The sequence below is a fragment of the Oreochromis niloticus genome, linkage group LG12 (genome assembly GCF_001858045.2).
Source record: "Oreochromis niloticus isolate F11D_XX linkage group LG12, O_niloticus_UMD_NMBU, whole genome shotgun sequence".
NCBI lineage: Eukaryota > Metazoa > Chordata > Actinopteri > Cichliformes > Cichlidae > Oreochromis > Oreochromis niloticus.
In genome coordinates this window covers 17,392,407-17,411,384 of record NC_031977.2, presented here as the reverse complement: position 1 = coordinate 17,411,384, position 18,978 = coordinate 17,392,407, and the positions used below count along the sequence as shown (strand labels likewise).

General features: G+C 39.3%; 1 protein-coding gene across 1 annotated transcript; it reads left to right on the top strand.

The window, feature by feature from the left end:
* Positions 1-687: 687 nt before the first annotated feature.
* Positions 688-18,496, top strand: lnpep (leucyl/cystinyl aminopeptidase). Its single transcript, XM_005473257.4, has 22 exons — positions 688-1,123; positions 3,127-3,221; positions 3,733-3,935; positions 4,683-4,794; positions 4,912-5,169; positions 5,264-5,454; positions 7,276-7,414; positions 7,927-8,061; positions 8,192-8,312; positions 8,433-8,584; positions 8,662-8,775; positions 8,869-9,000; positions 9,143-9,277; positions 11,202-11,362; positions 11,436-11,524; positions 11,624-11,807; positions 11,916-12,072; positions 13,732-13,916; positions 14,108-14,269; positions 15,813-15,953; positions 16,040-16,121; positions 16,217-18,496. The coding sequence occupies exons 1-22, from the start codon at positions 1,096-1,098 to the stop codon at positions 16,346-16,348; spliced, it is 3,108 nt and encodes a 1,035-aa protein (XP_005473314.1). The 5' UTR covers positions 688-1,095; the 3' UTR covers positions 16,349-18,496.
* Positions 18,497-18,978: the final 482 nt, after the last annotated feature.

The following is an 18,978-nucleotide window of genomic DNA, read 5'->3' as shown; positions in this document are numbered from 1 at the left end:
ACCAAGTCCACAACGGAGTGGCTAAAGAAGAAGCACATTATGGTCATGCAGTGGCCTAGACAGTCTCTAGACCTCAGTCCTACAGAAAATCTGTGGAGGGAGCTGAAAAACAGCAACCAAGAACCCTAAACGAGAGGCAGCAAACCTGGTGACCAACTCCAAAAAACATCTTACTGCTGTGCTTGTCAAGAAGGGTTTGTTTTGCTTGGGATCAAATAGTTTACGGTGGCCCTGAGAGGCAAACGAACTGCAACTTCAGAAAACACTTGCAAAAAGAAAAACGCTGCAAAGTAAATAGTCCCCTCAGTGACATGAAAATCAACATATAACTTTTATGTGTTTTTCTTGATTATTGTTTGATATTATGTCTCTCGCCGTTAAAATGAAACTATCAGAAAATTTAGCCACTGGTCATCTCTTTGGAAGTCAGCAAACTTACAAAAAATCAGCAGGGAATGAAATAATTATTCCCCCTACTTTACACAAACATGCATACACATCAAAAATAGAATATAAAAACGACCCAAGGCGCTGTATTTACCATATACACGAACGTCGTCCTCTCAGGTATAGATAAACAAAAAACCTATTTTTGTTGGGGTGCATGCATCCGTAGTGCACGTGGCCCCGCCTCCCGGTGGGAACATCCAATCAGATGTGAGTATTGTAATTTGACGCGAGGTCATCAACAACTGATCGGAGAGGAGGAAAAGTGTCATTTGCCCGTGTGTTTGTTGTTTGCCGAGCGTTTTAAAGCGCAAGAGCAGTTCATGTGTTTTTAGCTCAAGGTGTATTAGTTAAAGACAACCGCGCCTTACTCGCTTTTTAACTTGAATAAACAGCTATGGGCGATAAAGTTATGGAAAGCGGCTAACGTTAGCTAACTGAATGTATTTCAGTCGGTTACAATTGTCAGAAGTTGGCTAGTTCCAGGCTAGCTACTACGTAGTTAGCTACCGCTAGTGTGGTGTCAGGGAGCCTGCGGTAGGTTGTTCCCAGCGATAAAATCATCTCGGCTGTCTAGCGTCTTTGAGAGTGCAGAGGTTTCCCAGTTTTTTGTTTTGGACGGGACAAGATCTTTTGAGATATCTTACCATGGATTTGTTTGACAGTAACAGTTCAGGTAAGTAGACACGGGCAGAAGGTACAGTAAAAGAGCAAGCTAACAGCAGCAGGCCAGCTAATAACTGTCGGGACATTTGGCTGGGAGTGACATTCACCCGAGGACACATGCTGAGATTGACTTTTAAAAAACTGTATTAAAGCAGCTTTGTCTTTGCTGCGTAATTTCCTTAATTTTACTAGAATCGATTTTGTTGATTGCTGATAGTCCTGCCGTGAAATGACACATTTGCATACGAGTTTCATTTCCCCATAAGCATCAATCAGTGGGCTGCTTAAATATTTTAACTGAAATAAAGAAAGTGAAACACATTTCTAACAACTCAAGAACAGAGGTTGTCTTAACACAGCGCCATGTTACGTTTCAAGTTATCTGTAACAGCAAAGCAGCACTGTTTGCTCGATTTAAGTGTGCTTGGTTTGATAGCTGCTGTGTTTTCTCCTGGCGTGGAGAGCTGATAAGTCACGCTCCCAGCCGCTCATGTTGTTTATAACCTCTGTTATGGTCCCAGGACGTGCATTGTTTTATTAGAGCAAACAAAAGAGAGGGCTGTGTACACACTATAACATCTCAGAGGAAAGTAGCAGCAGCAGCAAAATCACAGTAGTTTGACTTCCTGTTTTTGTGTATCTTTGCGTGTATGTAAGGAGGTTTGATTGTGACTTTGTGATTTTCTGAGACCAAACTTGTATTTCGCAATCACATTTTCATCAGATAATGATGTTAAAACGTTTACAGATTCTCCCTTCCTATAAACTTTAAACAGTGAGCCATTTTGCAGTGTGTTTTCTGTGTTTTATTACTTGGGGGCACACCTGCCAAACACAGGCACATATTTAGTTGTAGTTCTGTGAGTCTGCTGTTGGGTTTGTACGTGTTTTGCATAAACAGGAAACCCCCAGTTTTCAGATAAACTGCTTTAGTGTATTTGCGCACAGACCTGTGGGTGTTTCACATTTATCTTGCTTAATCATAACCATCATCATAATCACTTCTCTCTTCTGAGAATGTCATTTTGCTCATATGAAATATCTGTTTAACGTGTTTAGTCGGTGCTATTCTTATAAACCCTTGCAGACCTTCCACTTTGCCCACTGCTTAGCTTCTAACCTATTAATAGATATTCATCATGCAGCAATGTGGTCCAGACAGAGAGACTGTGTCGACCCACGCTGTCATATCAGAAACACTGTACTGAGCACACAAGGAGCAAAATATTTCACCTCTGACATTTCTGGGCTGCTGACTTTCTTATCGGAGTTAAAGCTCATCTTTGTTTGCTGTAATTGTTTTTGAGTAAACACTTTAGGTGTTTAGTGTTTTTCTGTGCGTTCCACTTACAGCCATGAAATGGAAAGTGAAAACTGTTTAGGCTGTAAAACCATGAATGGACTGTGAGGCTGAAACTGCAGAGTTGCACAGTTCAGCATTGTAATACTTTAATTATTGAATTAGGATGTTGAACATGCCTCTGATTGTTTCAGGAATTACTGGGGGGAGAGTCTGGCTTCCAGGCAGTGACTTAAAGTTTGTAAAACAAGGCCTTCTCTTGTCATAATGCTGCATATGTAGGTTAGTTTGAGGAAATGCAGGCCTTTAAAAACTGCATGTGACATAGACAAGTGATGAGTAGTCTTTGCTTTAGCTTTTTCCTATTTGGGGACTTGATTAATTTTTATTTCACTTCTCCTCCTTGGGAAGAAGAAGTTATTCCAGGTTTGTAATGTCTGCAGTTCAGTGTTTCAACAGCCTGATAAACCTGTTCTGTGTAGATAAAAGAAGCAGGAAATACTGAAGGTGTACTAACGGGAAATTGCAGAAACTCTGTGAACACTTTATGAAATGTGGCTTTGTGTTGAAAGCGCATTCAGTGACAACAATGCTCTTTGTGCCAGATAGTCTCTTCTTACATCTCTCTCCTTTCTATCATTTCCCTTTTTTTTTTTTTTTTTTTTTTTTTTTTAGCAGCATCTGTCTAATTTCTCTTCCTCTTTGTGCTACAGAGCATGCCAACCTGCCGAGGAACATGATTGAGAACAGCATGTTTGAAGAAGAGCCAGATGTTGTGGATTTAGCCAAAGACTCCACAGCCTTTCCGGTATGTCAGTAGTATGGGTTGATAATGTGAGCAAATTGGGGCAAGTATTTGTAAGCTGCTTCTGTCTGACATTTAATTTTAGCATGGTGACAATGCTATCTCTTCATCATGTTAATACTGCATATAGGATTTAGTTTTCAGTCACCACAGTGATGCTGCATCATACAGCCTTATAAATAAAGTCTTTACACTTTCTCATTGTCTAATAGTCACCAAATCCACTCTTAAAGCTCCTCAATCCTTTTGTATCCTTTTATTCATGATTTACATTGGAAACAGCTGCAATCATTATTAAAACACATCTTCTTTCATTACCTGTTATCTGGACCCTTCTCTTGACCTGATTATTGTTTTTATCATTCATTCCTCTGCACTCAGTCTCGTCTCACCCCCTCTACGTATGACATTTTACCTCGTGCTAACTAACTTACAGGGAAAGTCAATACAATATATAGGAATCTGCATGATTTAACCCGAGGATAATAGAACCTACTGGATATGCTCTCTCCAGACGTTTCCTGCTCTTGATCCAGATGAAGTGACTTATGAACCCCGTAGTTCACGGTTACTTGTGCGAGGCCTGGGCGAAAACGACATGGATGACGATGAGGAGGACTGCGAGTCTTCAGCACGTTTGTTGGGCATGTCTTTTATGAACCGAAGCTCTGCTCACAGATCCAACTCTTCCCCTTACACCAGACAGGCACCACCAAGGTAAAGTAGGGTTCATCATATGGGATGATGTGCAGCAAGTTTACTTAAAATAATATTTTTTTCTCTGTGGCATATAGGGCTTCATAAATAGTTTAGTATTATTATATGATCTGAGTATTTTTGGAAAACAAATTTTGACTCAATGAGTCAGAAGATAAAAGTACAGCATGTACAACAACATTGGTTGTCCCTGTTTGCCCAATCGAGTTGTTAGTACTGTTGAAAAACAAATATATATTTATGAAGAGACATCCTCTGACACTGCTGTTATTGGGAGTCCTGTCAGAAACCTTGTGGCTACAATTCCAGTTTTGTTTTAATACTATATTATGTCATTGTGTCAAGATTGAAATGACAGCAGTGACAACACAGGCTAAAAGTTTGAGTTGTGCTTCCAGACCAAAAAAGTAACCATTAAATATAGCAACAGTCATAGTTAAAATAATTGTGCAGGTCAACCTCAAAGTACTGTTATTGACTGCATATGGTAAATGTAAAAAAAAAAAAAAAAGAAGCTGTATTCAGATACCACATCCTGTCACATAATAAAAGTTTCACATGTGGAGGCTTCAACTTTCACCGGCAAACTGTCTCATACTGAAAGATGATCATTTTTTACACTCGATGTCTAAATGCTGGTTATGAAAGCTCGCGTTAACCAAAACTTGACAATCAAGTTAGCAGAGAGATCCTCTTCATATTTAAAATGAGTTAGTGTAAATAATGTTAATCTGTCTTTGATTTCAGGTCATGTTCAAGACCCTCATCACGTACCATAGTTGTATGTGTGTTGTTCCTCGTGATAGTGGCCTCGATGACCATGGTACTCTACTTCCTACCTGCCTGCACCTTTACCAAAGTAAGGAAAATATTAAGTTAGTTTTCAAGAATATCAACTTTAGAGCAAAAACAATTTTATTTTTCTCCATGCTCAGTCACACATTCATTGCTCACTCCAACTCTCTATCCTCTGCAGGCAGGTTGTCCTAAGCCAAACAAGACCAATCCCATTGAGCCAGTCTACCCCATCTCCACAAATGGGGAATTGTTTCCATGGGCACAGCTCCGACTCCCTCAAAGCATAAAACCTCTCAGCTATGACCTCACCCTGAACCCCGACCTCGACAAAATGACCTTCACGGGCAGAACTGTTATCAACATGTCTATACTTCACAGCACAAACCGCATTGTATTCCATGGTGCTAATCTCAGCATTACCAAAGCAACCTTCATGGTGGGTTTGAAGAGGATTTTTTGTGTTCTGATGAATAAATTATTTACTTATTTTTTTGTCTGCTAGTCTGTGACTAACAATTTCTCTCTTCCAGTTGGGTGATGGGCAGGCCAGTGATGTGACTGTACTGGAATACAAACCCAGACAGCAGTTAGCTGTTAATTTCTCAGAGGAGCTGAAAGCAGGCCAGTACTGTGTTTTGACAATGGAATATTCTGCCAACTTCTCAAACACATATGATGGTTTCTACAACAGCTCCTACATTGATAAGGATGGAAACAAAAGGTACCCCTTGCTCATTGGCTGTTTATTAGCAGGCTACTTACTACAAGCTTTTAAGGTGGCGGTAATTAAGGCATTACTTAAAAAGCCCTTATTTGTTCCAGCTGTTTTAGCTAATTCTAGACTGTTTTTAATCTTCCTTTTATTTCAAAGAATCTTGAAAGACTAGTTGAAGAGTTTCAGTCAAGATTAAGAGTGCGTCATAGCACTGAAACAGTATTAGTGAAGGTTATGAAACATCTTCTAATGGCCTTTGACAATGAACCAATGAACTCATTTCTGTGCTTGTCCTGTTAGACCTCAGTACATTGTTTGCTACCACTGACCACAAGATTTTACTACAGATATTAGAACATACTGTTTGTATTAGAGGAACTGTGCTGCAGTGGTCCAAGTCATATCAGTTGGATAGATTTCCAATTAGTTAGTCGTGGAGTTCTGTGCTGGGACCAATACTTTTTACTTTATACTTGCTTCATTTAGGCAACCTTATAAGAAAACACTGCATACAGTTTCATTGCTATGAAGATGACGCACAGTGTTATTTATCCATGAAGCCAGGTCATGCAAATCAACTAGTTAAATTACAGGGATGTCATAAACACATAAAGGCCTAAATTACCACTAATTTTCTACTTCTAAATTCAGATGTAACTGAGGTTATTGTACTCAGCCCTAAAAATCTAACAGGATATTTACTTCAGATGGCCTCATAGTGTTACCTGTAGTAATATCTTTAAAATTAGAATCATCCTGTCGGAATGATGCTGAAAAACTAGTTTATGCATTTATTACTTCTAGGCTGGACTGTTGTAATGCATCGTTATCAGGCTGTCCTTAAAAGTCCATGAAAAGCCTTCATTTGACTCTAAATGCTGCAGTGAGACTAGAAAGAGACCGTATTTCTCTTATTGGCACCAGAATTTAATTTTACATTTTTCTCCTTATAGACAAAACCTTGAATAATCAGGCACCATGTTATCTTTTAGACCTCTTAGTACCATATCACCTCATTAGAGCACTTTGCTCTCAGATTCAAGGTTTAATTTTAGTTGCTAGAGTTTTTAAAAGTAGAATCAGAGGCTGCATCGATCAGGCTGATGTATTTTGGAACCAGCACCCAGTTTGGACTTGAAGAGACAGATGCTCTCTCCCGCTCTACTCTTAGGTTTTAAGATTAGGTTCAAAGCTTTCTTTTTTGATAAAGCTTACAGTCAAGCCTGGGTCAAATTACCCCGACTCATACTGTACTAAGTGTAGGCTACTGGGGGCTTCCCATGATGCACTGAGCATTTCATCTTCACTCATCTCTTTTCACTCCCTGTATGTTTATACACTACTAGTGCATTTAATCATTAGTACTTAAAAAACTCTGGCTTTTTCTCTTATAGTTTTCCTTTTGACCTGTTTCTCTCTGCTGTCTTCTGTTTACCTTCAATCTCACTTGGAGTGGCAGATGGTTGACATTTCCCGAGCCCGGTTGTGCTGGAGGTTTCTTCCTGTTAAAAGGGGTTTTTCCTTCCTATTGTTGTCAAATGTGTGCTCACACGGGGATGTCTTGTTGGAGTTTTTTTTTCTAATATTGTAGGGTCTTACACTTAAAATATACTTCACATTGAGGCAACTGTTGTTGTGAATTGGCGCTATATAGAAACAATTGAATTGGTTCTGCCATAAGTGCAGACTATGGAGTCAGCTCATCTCGTCGCCACAGTCTAACAAATGAGTGCTTTAAAAATAACAAACACAGAAAGAAAATGTTTTATGGAGCTTAAACATTTCTGTCCTCCAGCATGGTCATGTTTATCCCCCTCTTTTCCCCAGGGTCCTAGCAGCAACACAGTTTGAGCCGCTGTCGGCCAGGAAGGCCTTTCCTTGTTTTGATGAACCAGCTTTCAAAGCTACATTCCTGATTAAAATCAGCAGAAAAAAAACCTACATGACTCTTTCAAACATGCCCAAGGTAATGTAAAATCAATGAGATTTGCATTATGATACTAATGGTTGAAACATTCTACACAGTGTTTTATAAAGCTTCATTCATATGTGGTTGAATTATTTTTATTCACTTGTTCATTTGTTATTTTTGGCAGTATCTGACTAGATTTCATAGTAAAACTAAAACTGACACAAGGTTTGAATTACATTTGGTTACCGTAGCATGAGAGTTTAATATCCTAATAGAGGTTTGGCTTTTGAAGAAGTGGTACTTGTTTTTTGTACAATTGCACTTTTGTCACTATGTAACCACAGTTTACAAAGCATATTTATAATAATATCCTGTCCTGAAGACTTTGTAATTCTTGTAACCACTATGGCTTCTCAGGTCACGGTGGGGGTACAGTCAATACTACCAGATGGTGTGCTGCACTGCTGTATTCCTCCACAATAAATCAGTAATACTGATTTATTGTGGAGGAATACAGTACTGAAAATAAGTGGCAGTTCATTACATCCTTGTGTTATGTATTTCAGGCAAAATCCACAAATCTCTCCAATGGCCTTGTGCAGGATGAGTTTGAAAAGACCAGTGTTAACATGAGCACTTACCTGGTGGCCTTCATCGTTGCTAACTTCACTTCTATCACCAAAAATGTTTCAGGAACCCAGGTAGGTCTAGCAGAGAAATATTTTTCTGTTTCAGTTCAGGCTCTGCAAATATTCTTCAGTGAGGCTGTGCTGTTGTTGATAAACGCTTTACATGTGTATACATATAAATACCTTCTATTGTTTGTGTTAGGTGTCAGTCTACTCTGTACCAGAGAAAATTGGGCACACTGAGTATGCTCTGACCATAACCTCTAAACTGCTGGAGTTTTACAATAACTTCTTTGACATTAACTACCCTCTCAAAAAACTAGGTGAGTAAACCAATGGATATTTAATTATACACACTCTGTGCTTTATCTTAGTGTAACTGTTCTCCCCGTGTCCCGTTTTTACACAACCCCATATGCTTTCTTTCTCTGCTGTCTTCTCAGACTTGGTAGCTATTCCTGACTTCCTGGCGGGAGCTATGGAGAACTGGGGGCTGATCACTTTTCGGGAAACCACTTTGTTAGTGGGCAACGAGTCTTCTCTCCTGGAAAAACAAGTGGTGGCTTCTGTCATAGCACACGAGCTTGCTCATCAGGTACTTTTGTTTGTGTTTGTATCTGTGAAAAAAAAACAGTGAATATGTTCACATGTCCAATTGTTTTTGTTTTACAGTGGTTTGGAAACCTGGTGACTATGAGATGGTGGAATGACCTGTGGCTCAATGAAGGCTTTGCCACTTACATGGAGTACATGTCACTGCAGGAAGTGTCGCCCGACCTGGAAACTGTGCGTTCTGCCATATAGCTTGCCAAATTACTCGTCATAAATCAGATAATGTTGTGTGCTTCTACATATGCAGTATGTCCTGTTTGTTTGCAGGGTAATTTATTCCTCTCAGTGCGGTTCAGAGCCTTAGACAAAGATGCACTAAGCTCCTCGCACGCTGTGTCGACAGATGTTAATACAACAGAACAAGTAGAGGAGATGTTTGACTCTGTCTCTTATGAAAAGGTAAACGCTGACATATAAGTACATCACATGCTGTTCATTAATTCACTTAACTTTGATTTCTAGCGGTTGATTTAAGGAAATAGTGAACTTCACATTAAGTTCTTGATAGTTTATTGTTAGTTTATTAATCTTTGTCTTCCAGGGTGCATCCATTCTTTTAATGCTGAATGCTTCCTTCCCCGGAGATCAACAGTTCAGAAAGGGTATCATTGAATATCTCAAACAGTTCAGCGGATTAAATACAGACACTGATGACCTCTGGAACAGCCTCACACAGGTGTGTATTTGTGGTGTGTATTTTATGTTCATGTATATGTGTGCTTTTGTGTTTTGCACTGAACCACAGTGACTGGTTATTTTTTCCCTTTGTGAAGTGTGATTGTGGCAAAATGTAGCCTTGGTAAAATCTACCATAGAGCCTGACCAGTACAATATTTTTAAGACCAATACCAATATTTGTTGATTTAAAAATCTGATTTTTTTTTTCTTTCTGTCACACAACACCTATTTATTTACTCATTTACACTCTCCCTAAATCTGCTTGGATCAGCTGGTTGTTATGTTAAGAGATGTGCATGACTAATTGACTAGAAGTTCAAACATTGCTGCTAGAAATAGAAGTTGGTTATATGTAGCATTCTTATGGGTTTTTTTTTTTTTTTTTTTTTTTATGTAAGACATTGTCAAAGATGTTACACAACCACCAGCCACTGTCAGACTGCAGCCTTTACAGTTGGCTGCACACACCTCTCTCTGTGTCCGTGAAAGGAAATTGTAAATGAACGAGGGGAAAGTAAAACAGATGGCTGCCATGCTAACCGGCGCTTATCTGTAGTACTTTATAGTAAAGCATGAGCAGCTGTAGGTTGGCTTTGCCAGAATAAACTGGAGCAAACTGGAGTGTAGAAGCTAGCAAGAAAGAAACTGAGGCTACTGCTGCTAGTTCTGCTATGGCTAGCCAAAGGCTGTAAATTATTCTGATATTGTGCATGTTTACAACGTTATACAGAATGTAAAGCGCCGCACCTTTAAGCAACATTTAAAACATGATTGTCTAATAAGGAATATGATTAATGGGTTCATATAGCCCTTAAAATACAAATGAAATATTTGTTTGGCCAGTGTTCAATGGCCGCTTAAAGTGTGCGCAATTTTGCAGGTTTTCTAAGAGGGTTCTGACTTTTGGGCTCGTTGACTAAACAAAGTTTTTCTCTCTCATTTAAACGGCTAGAAAATTAGTCACCAGGATGTATCCTAGTTCCAAACAACCATGTTACCAAGAAGGAAGATGCATATTGCCCTCTGGTGAACAAACTATGTAACACCAACACTCATAACCTGGTTTAAGAGTGTTTCTCCTGTCCCTCCTTTACTTTTTTACTTGTCATCTATCAGCATTACACTTGCTGATATCAAAATAGCAAATAGACAATGCCTGCTGGGCTCTAATCTACTGTAGCAGCAACTACAAGTGCTTTATCTGTACTTGCACTGTTTACGTCTTTGCATATATGGAAAGATTTTGTTAGTGGATAGCATTGCAACTATGCAAGATACAGATGATTACATATGAGTCCTGAGTAGGCTCTTATAAGGCCTTTTGAAAATAGCCCTGTTAAATATAGATCTGTTGTGTTAACTTGTTTTCTAACTTGGTAAATGGTCTCATAATGGAGAGTATTTAGAACTTCTTTTTTTAATAGATATTTTTATTCTGTTTACTCTTTGCTGAGGTATGGCAGTCAACCTATAATTCAAATGTAGCTAATATACACTACATAGAATAGTTCCCTTGCTTGTTCTCTTGCTTATTCCCTTTTGATGGCAGAGCACAAGACAGACGCAAAGACTATATAATTGTGACAAGAGTGTTTCAACCTCATGACCTCAGAAAAAATTGATGCTTCCATCTGCTTAGTCATCTTATTGTCTGCCACAATGCTAACAGTCTTAAAAGTCTCTCATAGTTTAGAGTTTATCTTTGATCTGTTCATCAAAGAGATGTTTTTGGATAGATTCTGTGAGTAGTGTACACTTTGTTGCCATTTGGATACTAGAAATTGTAATTGTTTCCACAAATTTTGAGAATATAGCTGCAAAATATGAGTCCACTTCCACACTATTTCTCATGTGTGGGGAAAAAATGAAAGCGTGACATTTGGCTGCACACACAGATCAGATATTCCCCTTCCTATCCTCAGACCGATAAGCCCACGCACCACATGAATGTATCGCAGATGATGACATCATGGACATCACAGAAAGGCTTCCCACTGGTCACTGTAAACCTCATGGGAAACCAGGTGACACTCACACAGGAGCACTTCTTGCTCACATCTGACAATACCACGCATACGTCAAGGTGGGTTACACGTTACCACACACATGGATCATAAGGACACCACTGTGCTAACTGTACTGTGCACTCTGTTTAGCTTGTGGAATATTCCAGTGACGTATGTGAACGACAGCTGTAGTTTGGCCCCTGAGTGCAGACAGGTTTTCACTCTGAAAAATAAATCAGGTAAAAGACTAAAATAGAAACCTATTCTAATTGTCCTCCGCTGAGCTGCTCTCGAATGATAAGTTTTAAGTGTATTCATGTGTTTGTTTGTATTTTCAGACACATTTAAGCTGTCAAAAAATGTAACGTGGCTGAAGTTGAACTACAAAAGTACAGGCTTCTACATAGTGGACTACGGAAAGGATGGCTGGTCTGCTCTTACTGAAGCGTTGAGCAAAAATGTCAGCGTTCTTACGCACGAGGACCGTGCTTCACTTATACATAACATCTTTGCTCTCTCCAGGTATCAAAGTCTTTTAATTGTATTCAGTGTTGAAAGTCTTTTTTTTTTCCGTTCTTCTGCTTCATTTTGATGCTCCGCTTTTCCTCGTTTGTCCATTCTCGTCCCTAGATTGGGACGTGTGACCTTCCGGCAGGTCCTCAATCTGCAGAAGTATTTCTCATTGGAAACTGAGACTTCTCCTGTGATGGAGGCCCTTTTACAGCTCAATAATATCTACCGACAGCTTGAAAAAAGACAGGAGTCTAATCTTGCATCCCGCATGAAGGTATTGAACTCACACCCAAGAAATTCGATTTTCAGTAAAGACAGAATTTTTGAAGTTTTGCTTCTGAATCCCAAACAATGGATTTTAAATCAAACCACCAAGATGTGATTGAAGTGCAGACTTGAATCTTTAATTGAGGGGGTTTAATAAAAAAAACTTTACATTAGCTGTATCTAAGGGTAGTTTTCAATACTTGGCTAAAAGTCCTTTGCAGTCCTGCCTGAAGTCTAGGACTCACAGGTGTCCCCAGTTGGTGTGTTTTCTCCCTTAGGATGTTCTGCTAAGCCTTTGCTGCAGCCACCTTCAGCCGCTGCTTATTTGGGGGTCTCTCTGGCTTCTTTTTCATTTTGACTGAAAAGTTGCTCTATTTGATTGAGCTTAGGTGACTGACTTGGCCGTTGAAGAATGTCTCATTTTTCTTGGACTGATTTTGCAATGTACTTTGGTTTGTCATCCATTTACACTGTGAAGAGTTTTCTGATCAGTTTTGCTGCATTTCTCTGGATCTGAGCAGAGAGTTTAGCCCTGTACACTTCACAATGCCTCCTGCTTCTTCAATCAGCAGTCACATCAACAGTAAACACGAGTGACCTGGCTCCACTGGCAGCCATACATGCCCATGCCATAACATTGCTTCCATGATGTTTGGCCGATAATGTGGCATTCCCCCATACCTTTTTCTCTTCCCATCATTCTGGTACAAGTTTATTTAGGTTTCAGATCTTTTTTTCAGAAGTGCACAAGTTAAACAGTCATTTCAAGTAGTCGTCTCTTAAATTGTAGACGTTGACAATGATACTTGTACCTCCTTGAGTTTGTTCTTGACTTGGTTAGTGTTTGTGAAGTTGTTATTCTGAACCATGGAAATAATGCTGTCATCATGCACTTTAGTTGCTGTTGTTGCAGAGTTGTTCAGTGCAGTTATTCTTTTTAAGAATTGACCAGATTCACCAGAATCTCTCTGAAAGGTTTATTTATTCTGGCCTCCCTCACTTGGTATCTCCTTGGTCCTCATTTTTAAAATTACCATGAAAAAACTTTAAAATTCAAATTGAATAGACTTGTGATATTCTTATACTATGCCTGCTTCATTTGTCAGTAACGTTTGAAATAACAAGCAAACACACCTCACCTGGCCATTGTCAGTAAATTGTCCAATTAATTTTTAGCCTCTAAAACACTTTAACCACATTTTGGTTGTTTTATTTAAAATCCAGTGTTTTGGCGCACACCTACAAACTTTAAGTGCTTGCACACAGTGTTCAAGGTTGTCAATATGAATTAAAGATGAGGTTATTTTGATAAGAAAGTAATAATAGCAGTAAAAGTGTTTTAAAGGTTTGATTGGTAAGAGTTAAGAATTTACAGTATCATGACTTAAAGAAAACAGCCAGTATTGCATTCTTTAACTTCACTGTTAACCTACAACTGTTCTCATTACAATTTTTTTATTTATTTTTTTTTTTTTACATCATATTACATGATAAAACTTTGATTTGCTAAAAAAAAAAATCAGACTTTGATTTGACACTTAACACATAATGTATCTTTGATAAGGTCAGAGCATGTCTGTTTTTTTTCTAGTTCATTTGAGTTTTGGCTCTATCATGCTGATGACTGTGTTTCGTTTTGGGGGTTTTTTGGTTTGTTTTTTGACAGAATTTTATTAGGGGGACATTTCGTGATCTGATAGCCAACCAGACATGGGACAAAGAGGAGAATGTGTCCAAACAGGAGCTGCGCTCCGCTCTGCTGGAGATGGCCTGTAGCCTGAATGATGAAAACTGCACCCACCAGGCCACGTCCCTGTTCAAAAAGTACAAGGACTCCAATGGTACCATCAGGTACGTCCAGAGCACAAGAAACATTTCATTTTCTTACTCTGCTTCGTTTCAAACTGGTAACAGGGTGAACAGTATTACTCAAACATCGTTTTAGAAATGGAAGGTGATGGGGCCTTAATGGAATCAGAAAGTTGGAATTGAGTAGCAAGAAAAAAGTGAAAGTCTGTTTCTTTCTGTATGTATTGTCGTAGGATTCCCGGTGATCTGCAGCAGACAGTATTTACAGTGGCTGGCCAGTCTGATGAAACCTGGGACACTCTTTTCAACATGTATGTGCATGCCACGTACGATTCAGAGAAGCGGAAAATGCTAAAGGGCCTAGCATCCACTCAGAACCCACAACGTTTAGTACAGTAAGTGTTTTTGTTTGTTAATTATGCGCTGTTCAAACAAAGTCAGTTTTACACTCTGTTTCCCCTCCCCCCAACTCCTGAAAATTTCACCACTTCGCAAAAAAGTTGATTTCCAAGTCAAAGTCCTGCAATGCCATTAAAATGACTACACTTAATTCCACCAGAGCAAATGTTTGACATACTCAAGGTCTCAAAGTTACTCACCATGTCAGTGCTGTAGTTATATTACTGTAGTTTACATTAAAATGTGTTACTGACCCTGCTAAGCATTTATAGTTTGGTTATAGACTGGCATAAGCAGTCTTGATGCTTACTGACTCAGCAGCTGGAAAACTGTTATTAAATTACTTCAAACTTATACTGCACTTGGGGCATCATTATACTGTAATGTATAATTATGCCACACACATCTAAATAAATTGATCTTCAATAAGTTGATTAGACTGTATTTTGGGGATGCTAGATTATGCAAGAATGTAGCTGATGTCTTTTTCAATAAGTCCATCCATTTCTTTCCATCCATGCGGGTGTGAATAAACAGCAGCCTAAGCAGAGAAGCACAGACCTTACTCCACCAGCTCTTCTGGTGTAAACTCAGTTGCTCTCAGATGTAATCTCTCCAGCATGTCCTTGGTCTGTCCCAGGGCCTCTTCCTGGTAGGACAGGCACAAAACATCTCATCCAAAAGGGGCCCAGAAGGGATCCTAGTCACCTCTGCTGGCATCTTTCAAAACAGAGGAGCAGCAGCTCTACTCTGAGTCCTGTCTCTAAGGAAGAGCCCAGACAGCCTTCGAAGAAAGATCATTTCTGCTGCTTGCATCTGTCTCATTCTTTTGGTCACCACTCAGAGCTTGTGATCATAAGTGAGAGCAGGAACGTAGATCGTAGATTGACGTGATTGGTGAATCGCAGCGTCTGCTAGACTGCAGACACTGCCCCAGTCTGTCTGTACATCTGCATTTATTTATCATGGATATTTAACAAGTCGTGAAAATATTGTTATTAAAAAGTTGAGATTTGTGTATTTGAAGTTATTTGTTTTAAAACCTGTTAATATAATAGTTATAAACCTTTGAGATGTACGGCAGTGGTGTCAAACGTGTGTCAAACACCAAAGGGTCCAATTCGGCCCGCTGGATGACTTCACAGTAAAGTCATCTACCCTGAATTTTCAATAGAATGTATTGTTAAGCCTTTTGTGATCAGACCAGCATTAGTATACAGGAGTGAAAGTATAAAAAAATGTTTCTAGATTTCAACAAGAAGTCAGCATATGAAGATTTTGTGCATTTTCACTGTGATCTGGGAATTGTAATGACCACAGACGTCCCAGTTATTTTGAAGCAATTCTGTTTTCTGGCACATTTTTAAGGGAGAGCGGCAAAGAGCGTTACACTTTGGTTTATGGCTTCAGTTTTTTAAAACTTCTCCTCTATCCCAACTTAAAGCTTTCAAAATGTACTTCTTTATACTAAAGATTGTTTGATCCCATTGCTGTTTGGTTACAATCAGGGTCATTTTGACACGTTTGGTTTCTTTCTAGGATTCTGTCGTCTGGTCTGAGGGGAAGTCTTATTCAGACTCAGGAGTTGCCTTTGATCATCAGCACTATGTGTCAGAGCTTTGCTGGTTGTTTGTTTGCCTGGGACTTCATACAAGAGAACTGGGACCGCCTCATAGAGAAGTAAGTTAGTCTCAGAGTTTCCCCTGGTAAAGCATTTTGAGATAATTTCACCTGAAAATTCAACAATTTTGTCTTTTTGGCTGCAGGTTCCCAATTGGCTCCTTTGCCATCCAGACAATCATCAAATCTGTTACCTCCCAGTCCTCCACACAGGCACAACTTAATAAAGTATGTCCTTAAGTCATTTCTTATGAGAATGCATTTGTTTGACCCTCAGTGTACTTGTTTCGTGAGCTGAGCTTGTGTGTTTTGATGTCTTACAGGTGCAGGCTTTCTTCTCCGGTCTGAAGGAGCGTGGCTCTCAGATGAGGAGCGTACAGGAAGCTTTGGAAACCATCAAGCTCAATCGGGACTGGATGGACAGGAACCTGCCTACACTCCGAAGATGGCTGTAACACGGACGCTCCAACAAGTCTCCACCCCAGTAACAAGCAACTGGGCTGTTTCTTTGAGACAACGGCAGTATTTGCACTATCTTAGGACTGTGTCCTTTACCTCCCCTCATCCAGACCAGAGCGCTAATCAGTGGTTGTGCTCTAGCTGGTTGGACAGGTTGTTTTCATTTTTGAGATTGGTCCTGTAAGTTGTACATGATAGCTCAGGGTGGCTCTGATTGTGTGTGTGATTGTGACAGGGCGTCGTCAAATGCAACACACACTCCTCATGTTTTATGCTGTTGACCAAACCTCTTCCACAGTTCTCATCTAAACCTCACGCCTGAGCAGACAATCATGCTTTCACCCACACTCCTTTGGCCCAACCACCTCTCAGGCACCTTTCAGCGTGAGCTGTAAAACGGCCACTTTAAAACAAACTCAATAGTATGATCAATGTCAATATTACTGTGTATGGTGAAGATGCAGATGTCAGGGATTCCTCAGCAATGATGAATTTAAATTAATGTTACTTGATAGATGGGAATTATCCTTAGAGTTAAACTAACCATGTGTTGTTGGGTTTTTTTTTTTGTTGGAAGAATATCTGCCTGTCAGCCTGTACTAATTATTCATGCGATTCCAAGTGTTTGCTATACTAGTCATGGTTGGGCTACAAGATTTGTTCGTTGATGAGTAGATGCCAGTGTGTTGGTATTGAATGAATGTACTGAAAAAAACTTCCCACTGTGTACTGTAGATGATGTACAGAAAATAGTGCAGGTTTAAAATAATAGCCATTGTGTCTTAGGTGAGAGCAGGCAGTGCACACTGGAGCTAAACATTCATTTCTTTCTTCCTTTCTTTCTCCCCCAACCGTAATCCCAGCCAAGCTTTAATCAACAAGCTTTTTTTTTCCTTTTTTTTTTTTTTAAATTTGGATTACTTGCCTGCAGTGAAGTCACTTTACAGACTCACTCTTTGGCTCCATGCGCTTGTAAAGTTGTAATTATAGTGTAAATATGCTCAACCCCAAAGCCTTTTCCCTTGCAGTTTTGGATGTACTGTTTTAAGCATCTTAACTTTAAACATTTTAAAAATTTACTTTCTGTTGTGTGTGTCTGTATATAGAGTGTAAAGAGGAACTGTACACATCTACCTGATCAGGAGTCTTGGTTAAAGCGTTTTACTGCATCTCTTGATTTGAGACAACACCTGGAGGTCATTTGCTCATGAATGTTGTGTTTTTAAGGGCTAATGTGCATATTTAAGTATCCAAAGTATACAGAAGAACAGTCCATGTTGATAGTTTGCTCAGTAAGCTGTTACTTGTCAGCCAAAAATAGGAATGCAGAAAGTTTAAAGTTGGTCCAGTGTTAACCACCTGTGTATGTTCGCTATTTATTGTCTTGAGATAACTCCTCCAGTTTGGCAACAAGATGTTATTTAAGTACAGCTGTACCCTCAGCCAAAGCGGTACTTATTCAGTCGATTGCTTGCCATGATTGACAGGTGAAATATGATCATCATTACATTCAGAAGGCCTGCATCTCTCTTTTTTTTTTTTTTTTGGTGGTCATAATATTGTTTGTTCCATTGATGTAAAAAAAACAAAACAAAAAAACAATGTCCAAAAACCGTAGTACAGACTGTTGTTACGAAGGCATCTGTGCACAGTTGCTGGTAATGGTGGTCTTTTTTTATTTTAGAGAATGCAACTATTCCTGTGAATAGGTGAGAACGCCGGTGTACGGAGAACTGTGAACAACTGAGATGGTACCGATTTGGTTACACTTTACCAGTAATGTTGGCCCTTTATTTATTCCATTATGTCTATAATGACTTTACAGAAATATTTTGGAATCCTTGCGTTTTTATCCTCCTGCTGATTTTGGCTCATTTTCCATTGTCCGTTTAGAAAGGCCTTACTGTCTTGTTACATCAGCCGGAGAGTTTGATTTTCATCTCTCATTTTCTGTCAGAGTCCTGGCAATCATAGTATGTGATGATAGGACTGCAGTAGAGTACCACATGTGCAGTAAACCCAGTCAGACTGTCTTTGTTTTTGTTGCACATTAATGAAATGCTGTAGATGGTTTTATCATTTTGTTGCTCTTCATGTGTATAAAAATATAAATAATAAAGGTTTTTTTTTTTCTTCCTCCAAAAGGTTTGAATATTTTATATACTGCTCAAAAACGTTAAAGAAACACTTAAAAACACATCAGATCTCAGTGGTTAAAAAGAAAAACATGCTGGATATCTATGCAGATATGGACTGGGTAATGTGTTAGTAATGAAAGGATACCAAATCATTACATAAAGTCAAACAACCAAAACCAAATGATACTCAGAAGTTTTTATGACAATCAAGTGCTTGTTTGCATGCCTGAAAACATTTGGGCATGATCCTAATGGGACAATAGATGTTGTTCTAGGGAATCCTGATCTCGACCAGAGCTCCAGATTGGATGGACCAAAACATATTCCTCAGGCTTTCTGTCGGATTTCAGGCAGACATAGGGACAATGGTATTAATTCCTTCATCCTCCAGTAACTGCTTACTTATGCTCTCACCACATGAGGCTGGCCATTTTCATGTAGGGTCTGACAGTGGGGTCCAAGGATTTCATCCTGAAACCTAGTGGCAG

What these genes read in the sequence shown, in the direction of transcription:
- lnpep (XM_005473257.4), top strand. Translation starts at nt 1,096, where the DNA reads ATGGATTTGTTTGACAGTAACAGTTCAG. An exon ending in ACCAGACAGGCACCACCAAG is followed by an intron (nt 3,936 to 4,682) that starts GTAAAGTAGGGT and finishes CTTTGATTTCAG; the next exon opens with GTCATGTTCAAGACCCTCAT. An exon ending in TTACCAAAGCAACCTTCATG is followed by an intron (nt 5,170 to 5,263) that starts GTGGGTTTGAAG and finishes TCTCTCTTCCAG; the next exon opens with TTGGGTGATGGGCAGGCCAG.